General features: G+C 45.1%; 1 protein-coding gene across 3 annotated transcripts in view; it reads right to left on the bottom strand.

Moving 5' to 3' along the window:
• LOC139408329 (pleckstrin and Sec7 domain containing 3, like) overlaps positions 1–20,959 on the bottom strand; it is a 148,605-nt gene that overhangs the window by 113,592 nt on the left and 14,054 nt on the right. For all 3 annotated transcript variants that reach the window (XM_071152079.1, XM_071152080.1, XM_071152081.1), the window contains exons 3-4: positions 18,918–19,977; positions 13,828–14,322 (exon numbers count right to left, since the gene is read on the bottom strand). In XM_071152079.1, the coding sequence (XP_071008180.1) occupies positions 13,828–14,322; positions 18,918–19,977 (1,555 nt within the window). The remainder of the gene's footprint in view (positions 1–13,827; positions 14,323–18,917; positions 19,978–20,959) is intronic.

Raw genomic sequence — 20,959 nt, 5'->3', positions numbered from 1 at the left:
GACCAGTCAGTCGGACAGTCACCACTGAGGGACCTGTCAGTCAGTCAGTCAGTCCCCACAGAGGGACCGGTCAGTCAGTCAGTCAGTCCCCACAGAGGGACCTGTCACTCAGTCACCGCTGAGGGACCGGTCAGGGGAGGGACCGGCAGTGAGGGACCGGTCAATCGGTCACAGCTGAAAGACCGGTCAGTCAGTCACCCACCCCTGAGGGACCTGCTAGTCAGTCAGTCATCAGTCACCACTGAGGGACCTGTCAGTCAGTCATCAGTCACCACTGAGGGACCTGTCAGTCAGTCGGACAGTCACCACTAAGGGACCAGTCAGTCGGACAGTCACCACTGAGGGACCTGTCAGTCAGTCAGTCAGTCAGTCCCCACAGAGGGACCGGTCAGTCAGTCATCAGTCACCACTGAGGGACCTGTCAGTCAGTCGGACAGTCACCACTGAGGGACCTGTCAGTCAGTCGGACAGTCAACCCTGAGGGACCTGTCAGTCAGTCGGACAGTCACCACTGAGGGACCTGTCAGTCAGTCGGACAGTCACCACTGAGGGACCTGTCAGTCAGTCGGACAGTCACCACTGAGGGACCTGTCAGCCGGACAGTCACCACTGATGGACCTGTCAGCCGGACAGTCACCACTGAGGGACCTGTCAGCCGGACAGTCACCACTGAGGGACCTGTCAGCCGGACAGTCACCACTGAGGGACAGGTCAGTCAGCCACCCTTGAGGGACCTGCTAGGCAGTCAGTCACCACTGAGGGATTTGTCAGTCACCACTGAGGGACCTGTCAGTCGGACAGTCACCACTGAGGGACCTGTCAGTCGGACAGTCACCACTGAGGGACCTGTCAGTCGGACAGTCACCACTGAGGGACCTGTCAGTCGGACAGTCACCACTGAGGGACCTGTCAGTCGGACAGTCACCACTGAGGGACAGGTCAGTCAGCCACCCTTGAAGTACCTGCTAGGCAGTCAGTCACCACTGAGGGACCTGTCAGTCACCACTGAGGGACCTGTCAGTCGGACAGTCACCACTGAGGGACCTGTCAGTCGGACAGTCACCACTGAGAGACCTGTTTATTTGTCAGTCAGTCAGTCAGCATCTATGATTCACATGGCCAGGCCAGAAGAAAGCTCACTGGACATAGAACTTCTGACAGACATATCTTCACTTCTAAAGCTTGCAATTCCTCATTGCAATTATCCTCCAAATGTGTCCAATGATATATGCAAGTCTATCAGGCTAGTCCTCAAAATGTGTAAAAATAGTGTTTTAATATTATTCTGAACAATAAACAGCACAGAATTGAACATTCCTCATCATGATTAAAGGGTGACACAATGGTGCGTTTGATCCAGGCTACCCCTGAAGAAGTAAACTGCAATCATCAAGTACATTACTTACAGTTGAAATCGGGAGTTTACATACACTTAGGTTGGAGTCATTAAAACTAGTTTTCAACCACTCCACAAATTTCTTGTTAACAAACTATAGTTCTGGCAAGTTTGTTAGGATATCTAAATTACTTTGTGCATGACACAATTCATTTTTCAAACAATTGTTTACAGATTATTTCACTGTATCATAATTCCGGTGGGTCAGAAGTTTACATACACTAAGTTGACTGACTTTAAACAGCTTGGAAAATTCCAGAAAATGATGTCATGGCTTTAGAAGCTTCTGATAGGCTAATTGACATAATTCAAGTCAATTGGAGGTGTACCCGTGGATGTATTTCAAGGCCTACCTTCAAACTCAGTGCCTCTTTGCTTGACATCATGGGAAAATCAAAAGAAATCAGCCAAGACCTCAGAAAAAAAATTGTAGACCTCCACAAGTCTGGCTCATCCTTGAGATGGGAACACCTCAAGGTACCACATTCATCTGTACAAACAATAGTACACAAGTATAAACACCATATGACCACGCAGCAGTCATAACGCTCAGGAAGGAGACAGATATATTGATATATTGAAGAAACATCAAGACATCAGTTAAAGCTCGGTTGCGAATGGGTCTTCCAAATGGACAATGCTTGACCCCAAGTATACTTCCAAAGTTGTGGCAAAATGGCTTAAGTAAAACAAAGTCAAGGTATTGGAGTGGCCATCACAAAGCCCTGACCTCAATCCTATGGAACATTTGTGGGCAGAACTGAAAAAGTGTGTGCGAGCAAGGAGGCCTACAAACTTGACTCAGTTACACCAGCTCTGTCAGGAGGAATGGGCCAAAACCTCACCCAACTTATTGTGGGAAACTTGTAGAAGGCTACCCGATACGTTTGACCCAAATTAAACAATTTAAAGGCAATGCTACCAAATACTATTTGAGTGTTTGTAAACTTCTGACCCACTGGGAATGTGATGAAAGAAATATTCTCTACTATTATTCTGACATTTCACATTCTTAAAATAAATTGGTGATCCTAACTGACCTAAGACAGGGGATTTTTACTAGGATTAAATGTCAGGAATTGTGAAAAACTGAGTTTAAATGTATTTCGCTATGTAAACTTCCGACTTCAACTGTAAATCCACAGAGAGCTACAGGATTAGGCCTAAATCCAAATATAGAAATGTGCAGTATTCGGTACTCACATGCATGACACGCCAACCTGCTCCAAACAACAACATGAAGTAAATATACAATTTCAACATCCAATATTGGAGTAAAATGGCAAATGGTTAAAGAAACTTCAATCATATAACTTGCAAGCGTGACTCTAAACAAGAAAAATCTCCTTATTAAATTAGGCTAATTTAAGAAAAATAATGGGCTGCTGTTGATCAATAATGACCTCAGATTCAATGTAAAACAATTAAAAATCAGTAAAGAACAACTTCATTGAACAATCTGGCTCGTCATATTTCCAATTGATGCAAAGTAAAGGCGTGATTTTTAGCCCAGTCTTATCAATAGTGAGGAGGAATTATCATCTGCCAGTTTCCATTAGTTTTTCCACCAAAAGGTCGGTTTTTGGACTAGAATTAATGTATGACTACAACTTATTTTTCAAGATGGCGCCGATAGAGATGGCAGCTTCGCTTCAAGTCCTTAGGAAACTGTGCAATATATATATATTTTTTAATGTATTATTTCTTACATTGTTAGCCCAGAAAATCTTACGTGTTATTACATACAGCCGGGAAGAACGATTGGATATCAGAGAGACGTCAACTTTAGTTTGGTCTAATCTTGATTGTTGTCCAGTCGTGTGGTCCAGTAATGCAAGGAAATACCTAGTTGAGCTGCAGCTGGCCCAGAACAGTGGCACGTTTTGCTGTTAATTGTAATCAAAGGGCTGATATAAATACTATGCATGCCAGTCTTTCTTGTCTAAGAGTCGAGGAGAGTGACTGTTTCTTATAAAAAGTGATGCAATCTGTTGAAAATCCCAAATTGTTTGCATAGTCAACTTACACACAGCTCTGACACACACACACACGTATCCCACCAGACATGCCACCAGGGGTCTTTTCATAGTCCCAAATCCAGAACACATTCAAGAAAATGTACAGTATTGCATGGAAAATGTACAGTATTGCATGGAACTTCCTTCCATCTCATATTGCTCAAATAAACGGCAAACCTGGTTTCAAAAAACAGATAAAGCAACACCTGGTGGCACAACGCCTCTCCCCTATTTGACCTAGATAGTTTGTGTGTATGCATTGATATGTAGGCTACGTGTGCCTTTTTAAAAATGTATGTAGTTCTGTCCTTTAGCTTTTCTTGTCTGATGATGTTCTCTTATGTCATTCTGTATTACATTTCATGTTTTGTGTGGACCCCAGGAAGAAAAGCTGCTGCTTTTGCAACAGTTAATGGGGATCCTAATAAAATACCAAACTTACCAGCACTACGACCAGGAATATGACTTTCCCAAAGCAGATCCTTTGTCTGCATCTCCCAGGTCATTTAAACTGATACCAGAGGCCAACCCAAAACAAAGCCGTCGGAGGAGAGGGTGCCGGAGCGGTCTTCTAGTGAGGCTTCGGATGCGTGCACACCACCCACCGCTTCCGAGTATATTACTCGCTAATGTCCAGTCCCTAGTTAACAAAGTTGACATAAATTAGGGCAAGAGTTGCTTTCGAAAGAGATATCAGGGATTGTAACAAACTCGGTTTCACAGAGACATGGCTAGCTGAGGACATGCTGTCAGAGTCAGTACAGCCAACGGGATTTCCAGTGTATCGCGCCGACAGGAACAAACATCATTCTGATAAAAAGAAGGGTGGGGGTGTATATTTCATGATTAACGGCTCGTGGTGTAATCATAACAACATACAGGAACTCAAGTCATTTTTTTAACCTGACCTAGAATTCCTCACAATCAAATGCCAACCGTATTATCTCACGAGAACTCTCCTCGGTTATCGTCACAGCCGTAAATATCCCCCCTCAAGCAGATACCAAGACGGCCATCAAGGAACTTCACTGGACTTGATGCAAACTGGAAACCATATATCTTGAGGCTGCATTTATTGTAGCTGGGGATTTTAACAAAGCTAATCTGAGAACAAGGCTACCTAAATTCTATCAGCATATCGATTGCAGTACACGAGTGAGTAACACACTCAACCATTGCAACTCTAACCTCCGCGATGCATACAAGGCCCTCCCCCGCCCTCCATCTGACCAAATCTGACCATGACTCCATCTTGTTGCTCCCATATTATAGGCACAAACTAAAACAGGAAACGCCCATGCTTCGGTCTATCCAACGCTGGTCTGCCAAATGGATTCCATGCTTCAAGATTGCATCGATCACGTGGACTGGGATATGTTCCGGGTAGCCTCAGACAATAACATTGATGTATACGCTGACTCTGTGAGCGAGTATATAAGGAAGTGTATAGGAGATGTTGTACCCACTGTGACGATTAAAACCTTCCTGAACCAGAAACTGTGGATTGATGGCAGCATTCACGCAAAACTGAAAGCATGTACCACCGATTTTTAATCATGACAAGGCGTCTGGAAACATGGCCGAATACAAAAAGTGTAGTTATTCCCTCCATAGGGCAATCAAACAAGCAAAGCATCAGTACAGAGACAAAGTGGAGTCGCAATTCAACGGCTCAAACACGAGACGTATTTGGCAGGGTCTACAGACAGATTACAAAAAGAAAACCAGCCCTGTTGCAGAAATCGACATTTGGATCCCAGACAAATCAAACAACTTCTTTGCGCGCTTTGAGGACAATACAGTGCCACCGACACGGCCTGCTACCAGTGACTGTGGGCTCTCCTTTTCCGTGGCAAACATGAGTAAAATATTGAAACATGTTAACCCTCGCAAGGCTGCCGGTCCAGACGGCATCCCTAGACGCATTTCCAGAGCATGCGCAGACCAGCTGGCTGGTGTGTTTACGGACATATTCAATCAATCCCTATCCCAGTCTGCTGTCCCCACATGCTTCAACATGGCCACCATTGTTCCTGTTCCCAAGAAAGCTAAGGTAACTGAACTAAATGACTATCGCCCCGTAGCACTCACTTCTGTCCTTTATGAAGTGCTTTAAGAGACTAGTCAAGGATCATATTTCCTCCGCCCTACCTGTCAGCCTAGACCCACTCCAATTTGCTTACCGCCCCAACAGATCCACAGATGATACAATCGCCATCACCCTGCACAAATCCATCTAGACAAGAGGAACAACTATGTAAGAATGCTGTTCATTGACTACAGCTCAGCATTCAACACCAAAGTACCCTCCAAACGCATCATTAAGCTCGAGACCCTGGGTCTCAACCCCGCCCTGTGCAACTGGGTCCTGGACTTCCTGATGGGCCACCCCCAGGTGGTGAAGGTAGGAAACAACATCTCCACTCCGCTGATCCTCAACACTAGGGCCCCACAAGGGTGCGTTCTCAGCCCTCTCCTGTAATCCCTGTTCACCCACGACTACGTGGCCATGCACACCTCCAATTCAATCATCAAGGTTGCAGGCAACACTACAGTGGTAGGCTTGATTACCAACAACGACGAGACGGCCTAGAGGGAGGAGGTGAGGGCCTTCGGAGTGTGATGTCAGGAAAATAACCTCTCACTCAATGTCAGCAAAACAAAAGAGATGATCGTGGACTTCAGAAAATGGCAAAGGGTACACCCTCCTATTCACTTCGAAGGGATAGCAGTGGAGAAGGTGGAAAGTTTTAAGTTCCTCTGTGTACATATCACCGACAAACTGCAATGGTCCACGCACCCAGACAATGTGGTGAAGAAGGCGCAACAGCGCCTCTTCAACTTCAGGAGGCTAAAAAAATTGCAGTGTCACCAAAAACCCTCACTAACCTTTACAGGTGCACAATTGAGAGCATCCTGTCGGACTGTATCACCGCCTGGAACGGCAACTGCACGCCCACAACTGCAGGGCTCTCCAGAGGGTGGTCGGGTCTGCACAACGCATTACCGGGGGCAAACTACCTGACCTCCAGGACACCTACAACACCCGATGACACAGGAAGGCAAAAAAGATAATCAAGGACAATAACCACCCGAGCCACTACCGGTTCACCAAGCTTCCATCCAGAAGGTGAGGTCAGTACAGGTGCATCAAAGCTGGGACAGAGAGATTGAAAAACAACTTCTATCTCAAGCCATCAGATTGTTAAACAGCCAGCACTAGCACAGAGGCGTCTGCCTACCTACAGACTTGATATCATTGGCCACTTTAACAAATGGAACAATAGTCACTTTAATAATGCCACTTTAAGAATGTTTACATATATCGCATTACTCATCTCATCTGTATATACTGTACAGCCGTGGCCAAAAGTTATGAGAATGACACATATTAATTTTCAAAGTCTGCTGCCTCAGTTTGTATGATGGCAATTTGCATATACTCCAGAATGTTATGAAGAGTGATCAGATGAATTGCAATTAATTGCAAAGCCCCTCTTTGCCATGCAAATTAACCGAATCCCCAAAAAACATTTCCACTGCATTTCAGCCCTGCCACAAAAGGACCAGCTGACATCATGTCAGTGATTCTCTCGTTAACACAGGTATGAGTGTTGACGAGGAAAGGGCAGGAGATCACGCTGTCATGCTGATTGAGTTTGAATAACAGACTGGAAGCTTCAAAAGTAGGGTGGTGCTTGGAATCATTGTTCTTCCTCTGTCAACCATGGTTACCTGCAAGGAAACACGTGCCGTCATCATTGCTTTGCACAAAAAGGGCTTCACAGGCAAGGATATTGCTGCCAGTAAGATTGCACCTAAATCAACCATTTATCAGATCATCAAGAACTTCAAGGAGAGCGGTTCAATTGTTGTGAAGAAGGCTTCAGGGCGCCCAAGAAAGTCCAGCAAGCACCAGGACCGTCTCCTAAAGTTTATTCAGCTGCGGGATTGGGGCACCACCAGTAGAGAGCTTGCTCAGGAATGGCAGCAGGCAGGTGTGAGTGCATCTGCACGCACAGTGAGGCGCAGACTTTTGGAGGATTGCCTGGTGTCAAGAAGGGCAGCAAATAAGCCACTTCTCTCCAGGAAAAGCATCAGGGACGGACTGATATTCTGCAAAAGGTACATGGATTGGACTGCTGAGGACTGGGGTAAAGTCATTTTCTCTGATGAATCCCCTTTCCGATTGTTTGGGGCATCCGGAAAAAAGCTTGTCCGGAGAAGACAAGGTGAGCGCTACCATCAGTCCTGTGTCATGCCAACAGTAAAGCATCCTGAGAACATTCATATGTGGGGTTGCTTCTCAGCCAAGGGAGTGGGCTCACTCACAATTTTGCCTAAGAACACAGCCATGAATAAAGAATGGTACCAACACATCCTCCGAGAGAAACTTCTCCCAACCATCCAGGAACAGTTTAGTGACGAACAATGCCATTTCCAGCATGATGGAGCACCTTGCCAAAACATTGATATTTTGGGTCCATGGCCAGGAAACTCCCCAGACCTTAATCCCATTGAGAACTTGTGGTCAACCCTCAAGAGACGGGTGGACAAACAAAAACCCACAAATTCTGACAAACTCCAAGCAATGATTATGCAAGAATGGGCTGCCATCATGGCCCAGAAGTTAATTGACAGCATGCCATGGCAGATTGCAGAAGTCTTGAAAAAGAAGGGTCAACACTGCAAATATTGACTCTTTGCATCAACTTCATGTAATTGTCAATAAAAGCCTTTGACACTTATGAAATGCTTGTAATTATACTTCAGTATTCCATATTAACATCTGACAAAAAATATCTAAAGACACTGAAGCAGCAGACTTTGTGGAAATTAATATGTCATTCTGAAAACTTTTGGCCACGACTGTATACTGTACCCTTCACTATCTATTCTTTACAATCTATTGCATCTTATCCGCTCTGTCACTGCTCATCCATATATGTTATACATATATATTCTCATCCCATTCCTTTACTAGATTGTGTGTATTAGGTTTTGTTGTGGAATATGTTAGATATTAGGTTTTGTTGTGGAGTTGTTAGATATTACCTGTTAAGACACTGCTGCACTGTCGGATCTAGAAGCATAAGCATTTCACTACACTCGCAATAACATCTGCTAACCACGTGTACGTGACCAATAAAAATTGATCTCACATTTTAACTGCAAATATCAACTGTAAAAATTACAAAAATGTTTTTACACTAAAGTAGCTTTTTTCCCCAGCCTTGCTACATTTTGATCTGCATGTTGAATGAAACTCTCCCCACAACACCAAATTGGATGTAGAGAACTACACGTGCAGGAAGGATGAAGGTTTTAACAATTCAATGCAATGAAACTGAGTATTAAAGTCTTATGGGAGATTAGTCCTTTCCATTTCTGCTTGTAACTCAAATGGTCACTGATATGACATATACATGTACCACTGTCAATTGTCTATCTTGTGTGTACAAAGTAAACGGCATGTCTTTTTTCATTTGAATGGCCTTCTGCATTTAGGTCCTGGATGAGTTAGTGGGCTTCACTTTATACAGTTGCAGACTTGACCTAAATGCCCAGAGAGGCTATATTTTCTCAACCCAGACAGCAAATATTCAAATGGGCCTAATATCTCAAATGGCTTTGCAATTAGCATGACATTGAACAGTACATTACTATTCTTGTCATACTCCTGTTCTCTTTCCTGGTGGTACAGGAACCACCCACTTCCTGGGAGAAGGAGAGAGCGAGGGCGAAAAGGACAACAAAATTAATACTGCAAAGCAAAGCCTCCCGTTAACAACCTTTGCTGGAGAGAGAGAGAGAGAGAGAGAGAGAGAGAGAGAGAGAGAGAGAGAGAGAGAGAGAGAGAGGAGTAAATCGGCAACTGTTTCTACAAGCCACACTGCAGAGCACACAGCACACGTTAAACAGCAGGAGAGGAGAGCAAACCGCTTGGCTGCATTCTCCCAGCCGACAGCCTATGAAAGAAAGGCTAGGAGCAGCCTTATCGTCATGACGATAAGGCAGAATGTCATGCATTGCTGAAGGTCGCCACTTACTGGATGGAGTCGCTTTCAGTTGCATCAGCGGCGTCGGCTGGGCCTGGCTGGGAGAAACAGGCCGATACAAAGGAGCCCATAGGAAGCCGGCCTCACCAGCAGGAGAAGAGGGGGAGGAGGAAGAGGAGAAAAGTCCCTAAGAATGAAACTCTTTAGCTTTAGCCTGCGCCATGTGACCGGCGGCCGGGTCCCTTAGCGCTCTGTGCTTTGACCTACATGGAGACAAGAGCACTGCTGTTTCTTGCCCTCGGCTGCTGCTGCTGCTGCTAGGACAACACAGGTAGAAAGCCTCGATTCTGCTTATTCATTTGAAGCCGAAAGCTCTGGGCCCGACTGGCTGGAGTGTGTCTGTCTGTCTGTGTATGTATGTGTGTGTGTGTGTGTGTGTATATGTCTGCATGCGTGCGGCAGGGAGCCGGCAAGAGGACACGAGCTTTAGTCCATCACGGTGCTCCCTGTGATATCCAGCTGGAAATGAGCCTTGCTTCCTGCCTCCCTCCCCATCTGCTGAAGGGGCCTGAGCCCTGACTGTGTGCTGAGGCCACTCCTCACGGAAGCATGAATGAAGGAAGGAGTGGGATTGTGCTGGCTGCTCGGGTGGTGGTAGGCAGGGTGTGTGTGTGTGTGTGGGGGGGGGGGGGGGGTATTTATGTCCTTCACCATATGAATGTGAGAGTCGGGGCTCCGCGGGGCTTGTGTCTGCTGTTCTACTCAGACTATAAATAACACTGCTGCTTAATATCCTCTAACCTGGCTTGGTGGTAAAATGAGAAAAAAATGCCTTCGCAGAGACATGCTGGAAATAGTAAGCTACAGTATGAGCCTCTGCTCACAACACAGATACCTAACATCTGATGATGTACTGCAGTGACGTAACAGATTGAATGCCAAATTCATTTTCCCAAATGGAATATAATTGCTGCACTGTATTAAATAGGCTGTGTTTCAGAATAAATATTTTACAAAAAGCTCACTACAAATTGGATGCAAGAGCCATTGGATAAAATTCTGAATGAATCGAAATTAGGATAGATTATTGCCAAGTGTAAAGAAAAAATATTTACAATTCACTGCTCATTTGACCTTTTTCAAGGGTAGATGGTTGTATCAATTCATTTGACCCATTACTCTTATCCATCCTTGCAATTTGACATGATGTGAGTCAATTCCTATCAAAGGTCGATGATAAACATCAAAGCCAGGGTGAAGCTTTCCTTTCAAATGTGGAGGCAGGGTCAGACCACTTGGCTTGAGACGCTTTTGAACTTAGGACTGTGACGGTTATGGAATTTTAGATTACGTTTTGTCAGCCAAATGGCCGCGGTCACTGTACATTTTTCTATTTATTTATTTTCTCCTCTCCTGAAGGCATGTGCTGCTGCTGCAGGGAAGGGGGGGGGGGGTGGTTCCTAGGCAACCGAAGACTAATTTGCTACAACACCGACAACAAGTTTCATCACGTTGTAAAGAGTTTGTGTTACCATGGAAATGGACTAAACTGCACAAATGCCCAACCAGAGTCTTTGGTCAGCTGTTCGTTCAACACAAAAAAACAGTTATGACAGTCATTTACTTTCATGACAATCTTCATCTATAAAATCGGCAGTTACACGATTATACAATTACCGTGCCAGCCCTATTTGAAATGGTATATTCCTTTTTAAAGAAAATAATCTAAGGGAGCATACATCTTACCCCTGCTGCACCCCACCCATGCAGAGGAGGATTTACTGTGTGCTTTCACATTTCTGTTGGGAAAAGGAAGGAAATGTCTGCAGACTCCATGCCTCCTGCTCAGTAATGTGCCCAGGAATTCAGACCTCAAATCCTAAAAGCCGTTTCCAATGTAATTTGTGCTCTTACAGTTCTGTTTTTTATTGTCTGTTAGCTTTAAAAAAGTACAGGAACAAAGTTTACAATGTTTTGACTCGCGGAGGGGTACAGTAAGCCTAGACTAAATGTTGATTCTGAGAGCAAGTTATTGTAACTGAGCTGGTGGGTTGTACAAATTAAATTCTGTGCCTTCGAGATGTTTTTGTTGCGTCCACGGTACACTGTGCTAAAACAATAATGTAATAAATTACCCTAATGGCCTGACCCTAATGTCTCCTGCAAACCAATTATAAAAGCCTATTATTACAGTAATGGATTTACAAACTGCTCTTTTAAGTGTCTCTGGAGTGGAAGAAAGTATGCAAAAACCTACCTATGTCTGTATATTAGGAGACACTGAGGCGTGTTTCTTAACACCTAGGCTGAATTCATATCAAAACATAACTAGATATAGTCTAGGCTGAATTCATATCTAAACATAACTAGATATAGTCTAGGCTGAATTCATATCTAAACATAACTAGATATAGTCTAGGCTGTAATCATATCAAAACATAACTAGATATAGTCTAGGCTGAATTCATATCTAAACATAACTAGATATAGTCTAGGCTGTAATCATATCAAAACATAACTAGATATAGTCTAGGCTGAATTCATATCTAAACATAACTAGATATAGTCTAGGCTGAATTCATATCTAAACATAACTAGATATAGTCTAGGCTGTAATCATATCAAAACATAACTAGATATAGTCTAGGCTGAATTCATATCTAAACATAACTAGATATAGTCTAGGCTGAATTCATATCTAAACATAACTAGATATAGTCTAGGCTGTAATCAAAACAATACTGTAATCATAGATACCGGATTGAATAATGGAGATATTGATTCATACAATTCCTGAATTGGAGTTTAAACTTGACCCAAGGCAGTGGACCTCTAGCATCATTATCCCCATGGAATACTGCAACAGAAGGATGTGTCCTGCAGAGGGCAGCATTACCATAGTAATAAAACAGGAACTGGGTAAGATTGGCAGACATTGTGAAGCAGGAACTGGGTAAGATTGGCTGGCACTGTGAAGCAGGAACTGGGTAAGATTGGCAGGCATTGTGAAGCAGGAACTGGGTAAGATTGGCAGGCATTGTGAAGCAGGAACTGGGTAAGATTGGCAGGCACTGTGAAGCAGGAACAGGGTAAGATTGGCAGGCATTGTGAAACGGGAACTGGGTAAGATTGGCAGGCACTGTGAAGCGGGAACTGGGTAAGATTGCCAGGCATTGTGAAGCAGGAACTGGGTAAGCAGGAACGGGGTGGCAGGGTAGCCTAGTGGTTAGTGTTGGACTAGTAACCGGAAGGTTGCAAGTTCAAACCCCCGAGCTGACAAGGTACAAATCTGTTGTTCTGCGTTAACCCACTGTTTCTAGGCCGTCATTGAAAATAAGAATTTATTCTTAACTGACTTGCCTAGTTAAATAAAAGGTAAAATATATTTTTTTAAAGATTGGCAGGCACTGTGAAGCAGGAACTGGGTAAGATTGGCAGGCACTGTGAAGCAGGAACTGGGTAAGATTGGCAGGCACTGTGAAGCAGGAACTGGGTAAGATTGACAGGCACTGTGAAGCAGGAACAGGGTAAGATTGGCAAGCACTGTGAAGCAGGAACTGGGTAAGATTGGCGCAGGCACAACCTCATATACACCCTGAAAGAACATTATATAGAGCAAGTCAAAATGTACCAATGTCTGGGAGTTTGGATGGATGAGAAGTTGAGCTTCACCACCCATGTAGAGAACCTTGTCAGGAAACTCAAGCTGCGTATTGGGGTTTTATTACCAACGCAAAGCTTGTTTTTCCTTTGCCGCCAGGAAATAGTTGATTATCTGTATTTGACTATGGTGGTACTACGTATGTGCAAGTCTCAAGCTCTTCACTGAAGGCTCTTGACTGTGTATCATGCAGCCCTTAGTTTTGTCACAAATCAGAGACGTCTAACTCACCATTGTGAACTCTACAGTGCTGCCGGGTGGACATCACTAGCAACACTGCTGCATTCTTATTTATAAGGCCATTTTATTTGTCCTTTCTTCTAGCTCGGAATGAAAAAAAACATACAAGCTCAGATCTCAATCTTGTTTAATACTAACAGACCCGAGCATTAGAACAAGAGCATGGAATATGTTCCTTTCATTACTCAGCCAACCTACAACTACAGGACCTGGTGTCCCTGGAGGAGGTCAAAGGACAAATAGATGAACAGGTTGTTGAGACATGTAGTTGTTTCTAGTTGTCAACCCATGCCACTAGTTTGTGTTGCCTTATGTAAGGAAGCATGTTGTTTTACCTCACACAACTCACCTCTTTCTATAAGTTTATGCAGAATAAATCACCTTGAACCTTCTGTTCAGTGCCAGTGTAAGAAGTGCTACAACCTATAACAAATTCTCTATGAGAGTACAGGCCTAACAGTACAGTGAGCCTGTTGTTATTCAGCCACAATAATAAAGTATATTGTTTCCTACCTCAGGCAGCCGTGCAGCCAGTCCTTTGGGTCCCGCTCCACCCCATTGGCCAGGGGTCCGCTGGAATGTTTATCTGATTGGCCGCTGAAAGCGGGGTCCCCACTCGCTACCACCTCCTCTAGGTAGGAAGACGTCACTTCCAGGGCGGCTTTCCCGCCCTTCCCCGTGGTCGTGACGCTGAGTAGCTCCTGGCGCTCCCGCTGGCGCCCCGCGTCGGGCAACAACTCCACGAAGTGGCCCGTCTCCTTGAGGCGTTGCTGAATCATGGGAGTAAGGGGCATGTCGAAAGTGAAGCCCGAGTCCGCCTCGTCGTCAGCCGAGGAAGATAGGGCATCCAGAGAGTCCAGGCTGCTGTAAAGGGTGCTACGGAAACGGTCTGACTCCAGGATGCTCTCGAACTGCGAGCTGAAGACGTCGGTGGCCTCCTGGCTCTCCGATGTCTCCTTGCCATCCCGGTTATCCGACGGGTCCTTGCTGCCATTGGTCTTCGTACTCCTGAGGGAGTCGGGGAAAAACAGAGACAATCATGGAAACTTTGACTGGGGACAAAAGTCAAGTCTTAGTCTTAACTTAGCAGAAGAAGACTGAAATTCAAACAAGCCTGTGGGAAACCTTAGCCATTATATTTCACAGTACATATCCATCTGGCATTCCTCCTCAATTATATGTTTTGAAACATAGAGATAGATAGAGGACTCATCTTTGTATCTGCGCTAGTATAGCATCTCCATTTTGAAGTAGTCAATTTTTCTTCACTATTGGCTGATCCCTCCTGACGACCCGGTTGAACATGACTCCAATAGGGTCACCAGGAGGGATGAGTCAATGAAGTTGGAAGTCCCATCCAGTTTACTACATTAAAAATTGTGGAAGCCCTCAAGGGCACTGCCCATGCTAACACGGCCTTTTGGCCACTAGTGGCCTCTATCATCCTCTATGGTCTGAGTCTACCTTTAATGAGAGGTATTATTCAAAACCACCTCATCTGCAATTGGATCACCTTCAACCAACCAGAGGACGGCCTAATTCAAAGCAGTGTTTGGCCACCTGTGATTTTGTCCTAAAACCCACCCATTGGTTCTGAAAGGATGCGGATTGGACCGGTCATTTGCTAACTCGTTCCAAACGCCAATCTATTGGAGGAAGGCCTGACTGATGTGATAGTGAAGTGAATCAAAATGGAGAACGCTGCGATCAGGCTGGTTCCACAAGGGTACTGAAACCTGGCCTGAATTGCTTGGATTAGGATATTGTTCCTCTACCAAGAAGAAATAGATTAGATTCAGCAATATGACGCTACCATAAGAAGCGGGGCAACTTGCAACCCAAACAAGAAGAGTAAAAAACAAGATGCTAATCTCGTCAGAATTTGTTGTCAAGCGGCTATCATGTTGCTCGAGGGAAGCGTGTAACTCCCCTGCACATGCTCAAAAGTATCTGTACGAGTTAACTAGTGCAGCATCTTGCTTGGCACTCCCCATGATAACATCTTTGGTCCCACTGCTGTTTATGGTCACATCATACTGCTTACTTCCTGCTCCTCAAACAGAGCTAAATACACTGTCCCTGTCGTAGAGGCCTATAGCCGCTGTGGTGAACTCAGCTAAATGCACTGTCCCTGTCGTAGAGGCCTATAGCCGCTGTGGTGAACTCTCAGAGGAAGTTATAAAGCACACGATTCCATTATTAACCCAGAGACCTTGCACCTTTCTACCTCCTCTCAGCGAAACTCTAACAAAACAACACATTTCTGTGGACTGTGACAATGCTAGTTTCCATGTAATGGAAACATCCAGCAACTAAAAGGAATTCAACATTTTCTAAGGACAAAAAAGCTAGGGACGTTAGAAATATTGAAACATAGTGGGGGATCAAGTGTAAATAGTGCCATAAAATAAACAGTGAATCATAATCACACTATTTAGTTTGACATCTTATTTTACAGGCCTTCAGTCATGACAATCTAATTGGTCACAAGGGGATGAGCTGAGGAGAGAAGTGCTGAATTCCAAATAGACACCTAGCCCCCAATAGCCCCTAGGGCAGGGGGATGGGAAACAAGTTGACAGGAAGATTCATTTTTTCAAATGTTCACTAAAACGTAGTACTCTGGGAGCCACGATGGAAATACCCCACAGATTAACCCGTCAATGAGACTTGGCCTGGGGTGGACTAGCAGTCTAAACCACTGCCTCTGTAGCACATGTATGATGTACAGCTGACAGCATGGGTTTTCAACACCCTGTAGCACATGTATGATGTACAGCATGGGTTTTCAACACCCTGTAGCACATGTATGATGTACAGCAGACAGCATGGGTTTTCAACACCCTGTAGCACATGTATGATGTACAGCTGACAGCATGGGTTTTCAACACCCTGTAGCACATGTATGATGTACAGCAGACAGCATGGGTTTTCAACACCCTGTAGCACATGTATGATGTACAGCATGGGTTTTCAACACCCTGTAGCGCATGTATGATGTACAGCATGGGTTTTCAACACCCTGTAGCACATGTATGATGTACAGCAGACAGCATGGGTTTTCAACACCCTGTAGCACATGTATGATGTACAGCTGACAGCATGGGTTTTCAACACCCTGTAGCACATGTATGATGTACAGCATGGGTTTTCAACACCCTGTAGCACATGTATGATGTACAGCATGGGTTTTCAACACCCTGTAGCACATGTATAATGTACAGCTGACAGCATGGGTTTTCAACACCCTGTAGCACATGTATGATGTACTGCTGACAGCATGGGTTTTCAACACCCTGTAGCACATGTATGATGTACAGCTGACAGCATGGGTTTTCAACACCCTGTAGCACATGTATGATGTACAGCTGACAGCATGGGTTTTCAACACCCTGTAGCACATGTATGATGTACAGCAGACAGCATGGGTTTTCAACACCCTGTAGCACATGTATGATGTACAGCATGGGTTTTCAACATGTAGCACATGTATGATGTACAGCAACACCCTGTAGCACATGTATGATGTACAGCATGGGTTTTCACCCTGTAGCACATGTATGATGTACAGCATGGGTTTTCAACACCCTGTAGCACATGTATGATGTACAGCATGGGTTTTCAACACCCTGTAGCACATGTATGATGTACAGCATGGGTTTTCAACACCCTGTAGCACATGTATGATGTACAGCATGGGTTTTCAACACCCTGTAGCACATGTATGATGTACAGCATGGGTTTTCAACACCCTGTAGCACATGTATAATGTGTGACAGCATGGGTTTTCAACACCCTGTAGCACATGTATGATGTACAGCAGACAGCATGGGTTTTCAACACCCTGTAGCACATGTGTGATGTACAGCATGGGTTTTCAACACCCTGTAGCACATGTATGATGTACTGCTGACAGCATGGGTTTTCAACACCCTGTAGCACATGTATGATGTACAGCTGACAGCATGGGTTTTCAACACCCTGTAGCACATGTATGATGTACAGCTGACAGCATGGGTTTTCAACACCCTGTAGCACATGTATGATGTACAGCAGACAGCATGGGTTTTCAACACCCTGTAGCACATGTATGATGTACAGCATGGGTTTTCAACACCCTGTAGCACATGTATGATGTACATCAGACAGCATGGGTTTTCAACACCCTGTAGCACATGTATGATGTACAGCATGGGTTTTCAACACCCTGTAGCACATGTATGATGTACATCAGACAGCATGGGTTTTCAACACCCTGTAGCACATGTATGATGTACAGCTGACAGCATGGGTTTTCAACACCCTGTAGCACATGTATGATGTACAGCAGACAGCATGGGTTTTCAACACCCTGTAGCACATGTATGATGTACAGCATGGGTTTTCAACACCCTGTAGCACATGTATAATGTACAGCTGACAGCATGGGTTTTCAACACCCTGTAGCACATGTATGATGTACAGCAGACAGCATGGGTTTTCAACACCCTGTAGCACATGTGTGATGTACAGCATGGGTTTTCAACACCCTGTAGCACATGTATGATGTACAGCATGGGTTTTCAACACCCTGTAGCACATGTATGATGTACAGCATGGGTTTTCAACACCCTGTAGCACATGTATGATGTACAGCAGACAGCATGGGTTTTCAACACCCTGTAGCACATGTATGATGTACAGCATGGGTTTTCAACACCCTGTAGCACATGTATGATGTACAGCAGACAGCATGGGTTTTCAACACCCTGTAGCACATGTATGATGTACAGCATGGGTTTTCAACACCCTGTAGCACATGTATGATGTACAGCAGACAGCATGGGTTTTCAACACCCTGTAGCACATGTATGATGTGATGTACAGCATGGGTCAACACCCTGTAGCACATGTATGATGTACAGCAGACAGCATGGGTTTTCAACACCCTGTAGCACATGTATGATGTACAGCATGGGTTTTCAACACCCTGTAGCACATGTATGATGTACAGCAGACAGCATGGGTTTTCAACACTCTCTCTCCTATTATTCACCTCTATCGCTCACTATCCAATAAACATACAAAATACCTCAATTTAAATTTTTGTAAAGAAAAAGAAATTGAGAGACATTGGCGCACTTGGCTGCATTTCAAACAAAACAGAATTGTGTTGAATAGTAAGGGGTGTGGTCAACTTCAACGGTTTTCAAATAACCTTTTCTGTGGCTGTTCAAGTGTGAGTAGAGCTAATTTGATGTGTTTATTCTAGTACTATTAGGCCTATAGTGTATGGATTACTTTGACAAATTATAGATCACCAAAGCCACACGTTTCAGACCCCTGCACTAGAGACTAGGGACATCGGTAGATCTGAGAGGATTGGATCGTCCTGGCCTTTGGACTGTTCTGGTTTGGACTAAACTTAATTACAACTGTCCAATCCTTTCAGAGGCCGTATGTAACAAGTGTCTCAAAGTATGAGTGCTGATCTAAGATCAGCTACTTCCTGTCCATATAACCGTATTTATTGAAAGAAAACAATGAAGCTGAATACAGCCCCAGACCCACAGGAGTGGCTATGGGTCAGAAGCCATTTGGAATATAGCAAATATGTGACGTACCTATCTGAGCTGGGCTCCCGTGCTGCGTCTCCATCGGGGCTCTGGTGCAGAAATATGTCAGGGAGCACCCGGAACACCTCGTCCTCCAGGGACAGCCGGCAGGGGAGTCTCTCTAGAGGACTCAGACTGTCCACAGAGCTCTCTACCTTCAGACTGCTGCAGCTCCTACCTCCCTCCAGTCCCTTCTCCGAGTCCTCACTACCTCGCTCATGTCCCATCTGACCACAAACGTCTGTCGCCGCCACCACCGTCGTCGTGCTCCCTGGCCGGCTCTCCGCAAATCGCAGTTTCTTAGGGGGCTTCTCCCTCAGCTGGCCCCCGTCTAGGAAGGCGGTGAAGATGCCTGGGATCTCGGCCAGGATTTTACTGGACTCCTCCAGGGACTCCTCGTCCAGGAGCAGCCCCCCTCCGGCAGGCTCGGTCGCTGCCTCTGAACCCCTCCTGGTAGGTTCAGACTGGTCCACCACGGGTACCTCACCCACCCCTGAGCATGGCCCAGATGTGAATGCAGCAGCTGTTAGGCCAGCACTTGTTTTTTCTTGGCAGTTCGCAGCGGGCGCATTCCTGAAGTCTCCGTTTACCTCGGCCGCCACGGTGGAGACGCCCAAGGCCTTCTGGGCCGCGGAGCTCAGGGAAGCCGTATCTTTCAGCAGCGCCTCCGTCCACGAGTCCAGGAGGAAGGTGGGCGAGAGGAGTGGGTCTCCCGGTGGAACAATGCCCAGGCCAGACATGTCCAGGTCCACATTGGTCTCCTCCCCCTCACCGTTTCTCTCTGAGGTCCGGCTGGCCACATCCTGCGAGGCCCCGTTTTGACCGCTACAGGGGATCATGATGGCTGCGCTCTGCTGTTCACTACTGTCCGCTGGGTGTAGGCTGTCCTCAGGTTGGGCGTGGGCGGCTGGAGCATTCTGGCTCCTGGCGCTGAGGCCGCTCAGCAGGTTGGCCAGCTCACGGTCGATCTCCAGGAACAGCGAGGTTTCATCGATGTCATCGTCCTGGAGACAGACGTCTAGACTGGTGCTACTACTCCCCTCGTCCGCTAAGACGTGAGAGGTTGATGCTGAAACGGAGAAAATGAGATGTCAAATACTACAAGATAAATAGATCAATACAAATGTCACATGTGCACTTTAAAAATATATCAATTGTTACTTATCATCGCTATCACCATCATTAGATAGATTATATTGATTTAGCATGTGAAACTATGTGTATTTCCTCTCGGTGTAAGATAAATATCTCTCTTGGACTAATTCTGAAAAAGCCTTGTAGTCTGAACACTACGGCACTGTGTCCACTTCATGAAAGGAGAAGGGCTAGGAGGTGCCAAGGAAGGGCTGGGATGAATCCAAACTAATACTGCTGGTTCCTTTTCTTTATTTCGTCCCTTCACACGCAGATGTCCCTTTCACTGGCCGGCAAACGGCTTCAGACAGTGGACCAAAGCTCAGCATGCTCAGTTCACATGTATTCACAAACATTTATTTCAAATTAGCCGAGTGTGATGGATACAATTTTGCCAAAACAGCAGGTGTCTTTTTTTCTATTGAATACCTTAGTATCTAGTTAAATATTGAACAGCTTTAAGCTGCTTTGAGCCATGTAGGGAGAATGTATAATTACTAAATTAACAAAATACACCTAAGGGTTTTTATCCTGGAGTATTTCGCTCTGTCCTCTTGTTGAACCTGTTCACGAAGAGTTGGACGAGACAGCTGTGTCAATTAATACAATTATCCAGTTTAATTTGACATGAACGGTGGAGTGGATGAGGTCAAGTAAGAGGTCTATTGTCACAGTGATACATAGTGAATACCATCAAAGGTACGGCATCATTAGCATGTAGGCTAATGAAACCCAGAACAGAACTGGATGAACAGGAGGTAGCTTAAAAGTAAAAACATAATGTGCAACCTGCTCCGCCCTGTTTAGGCTAATAGGCCCATACTTGAAACCAACACAATGAGTTCAACGCGGTTGTGTTTATTAGGGCACACCGTTTTGCTACGGTAAAAGAAAGCAATCGTTCCTTTTCAGATCGT

Source organism: Oncorhynchus clarkii, chromosome 5 (genome assembly GCF_045791955.1).
Source record: "Oncorhynchus clarkii lewisi isolate Uvic-CL-2024 chromosome 5, UVic_Ocla_1.0, whole genome shotgun sequence".
In the NCBI taxonomy this organism is placed as follows: Eukaryota; Metazoa; Chordata; class Actinopteri; order Salmoniformes; family Salmonidae; genus Oncorhynchus; species Oncorhynchus clarkii.
Note: the sequence above shows the minus strand (reverse complement) of the source record. Positions and strands in the feature narration are given on the sequence as shown.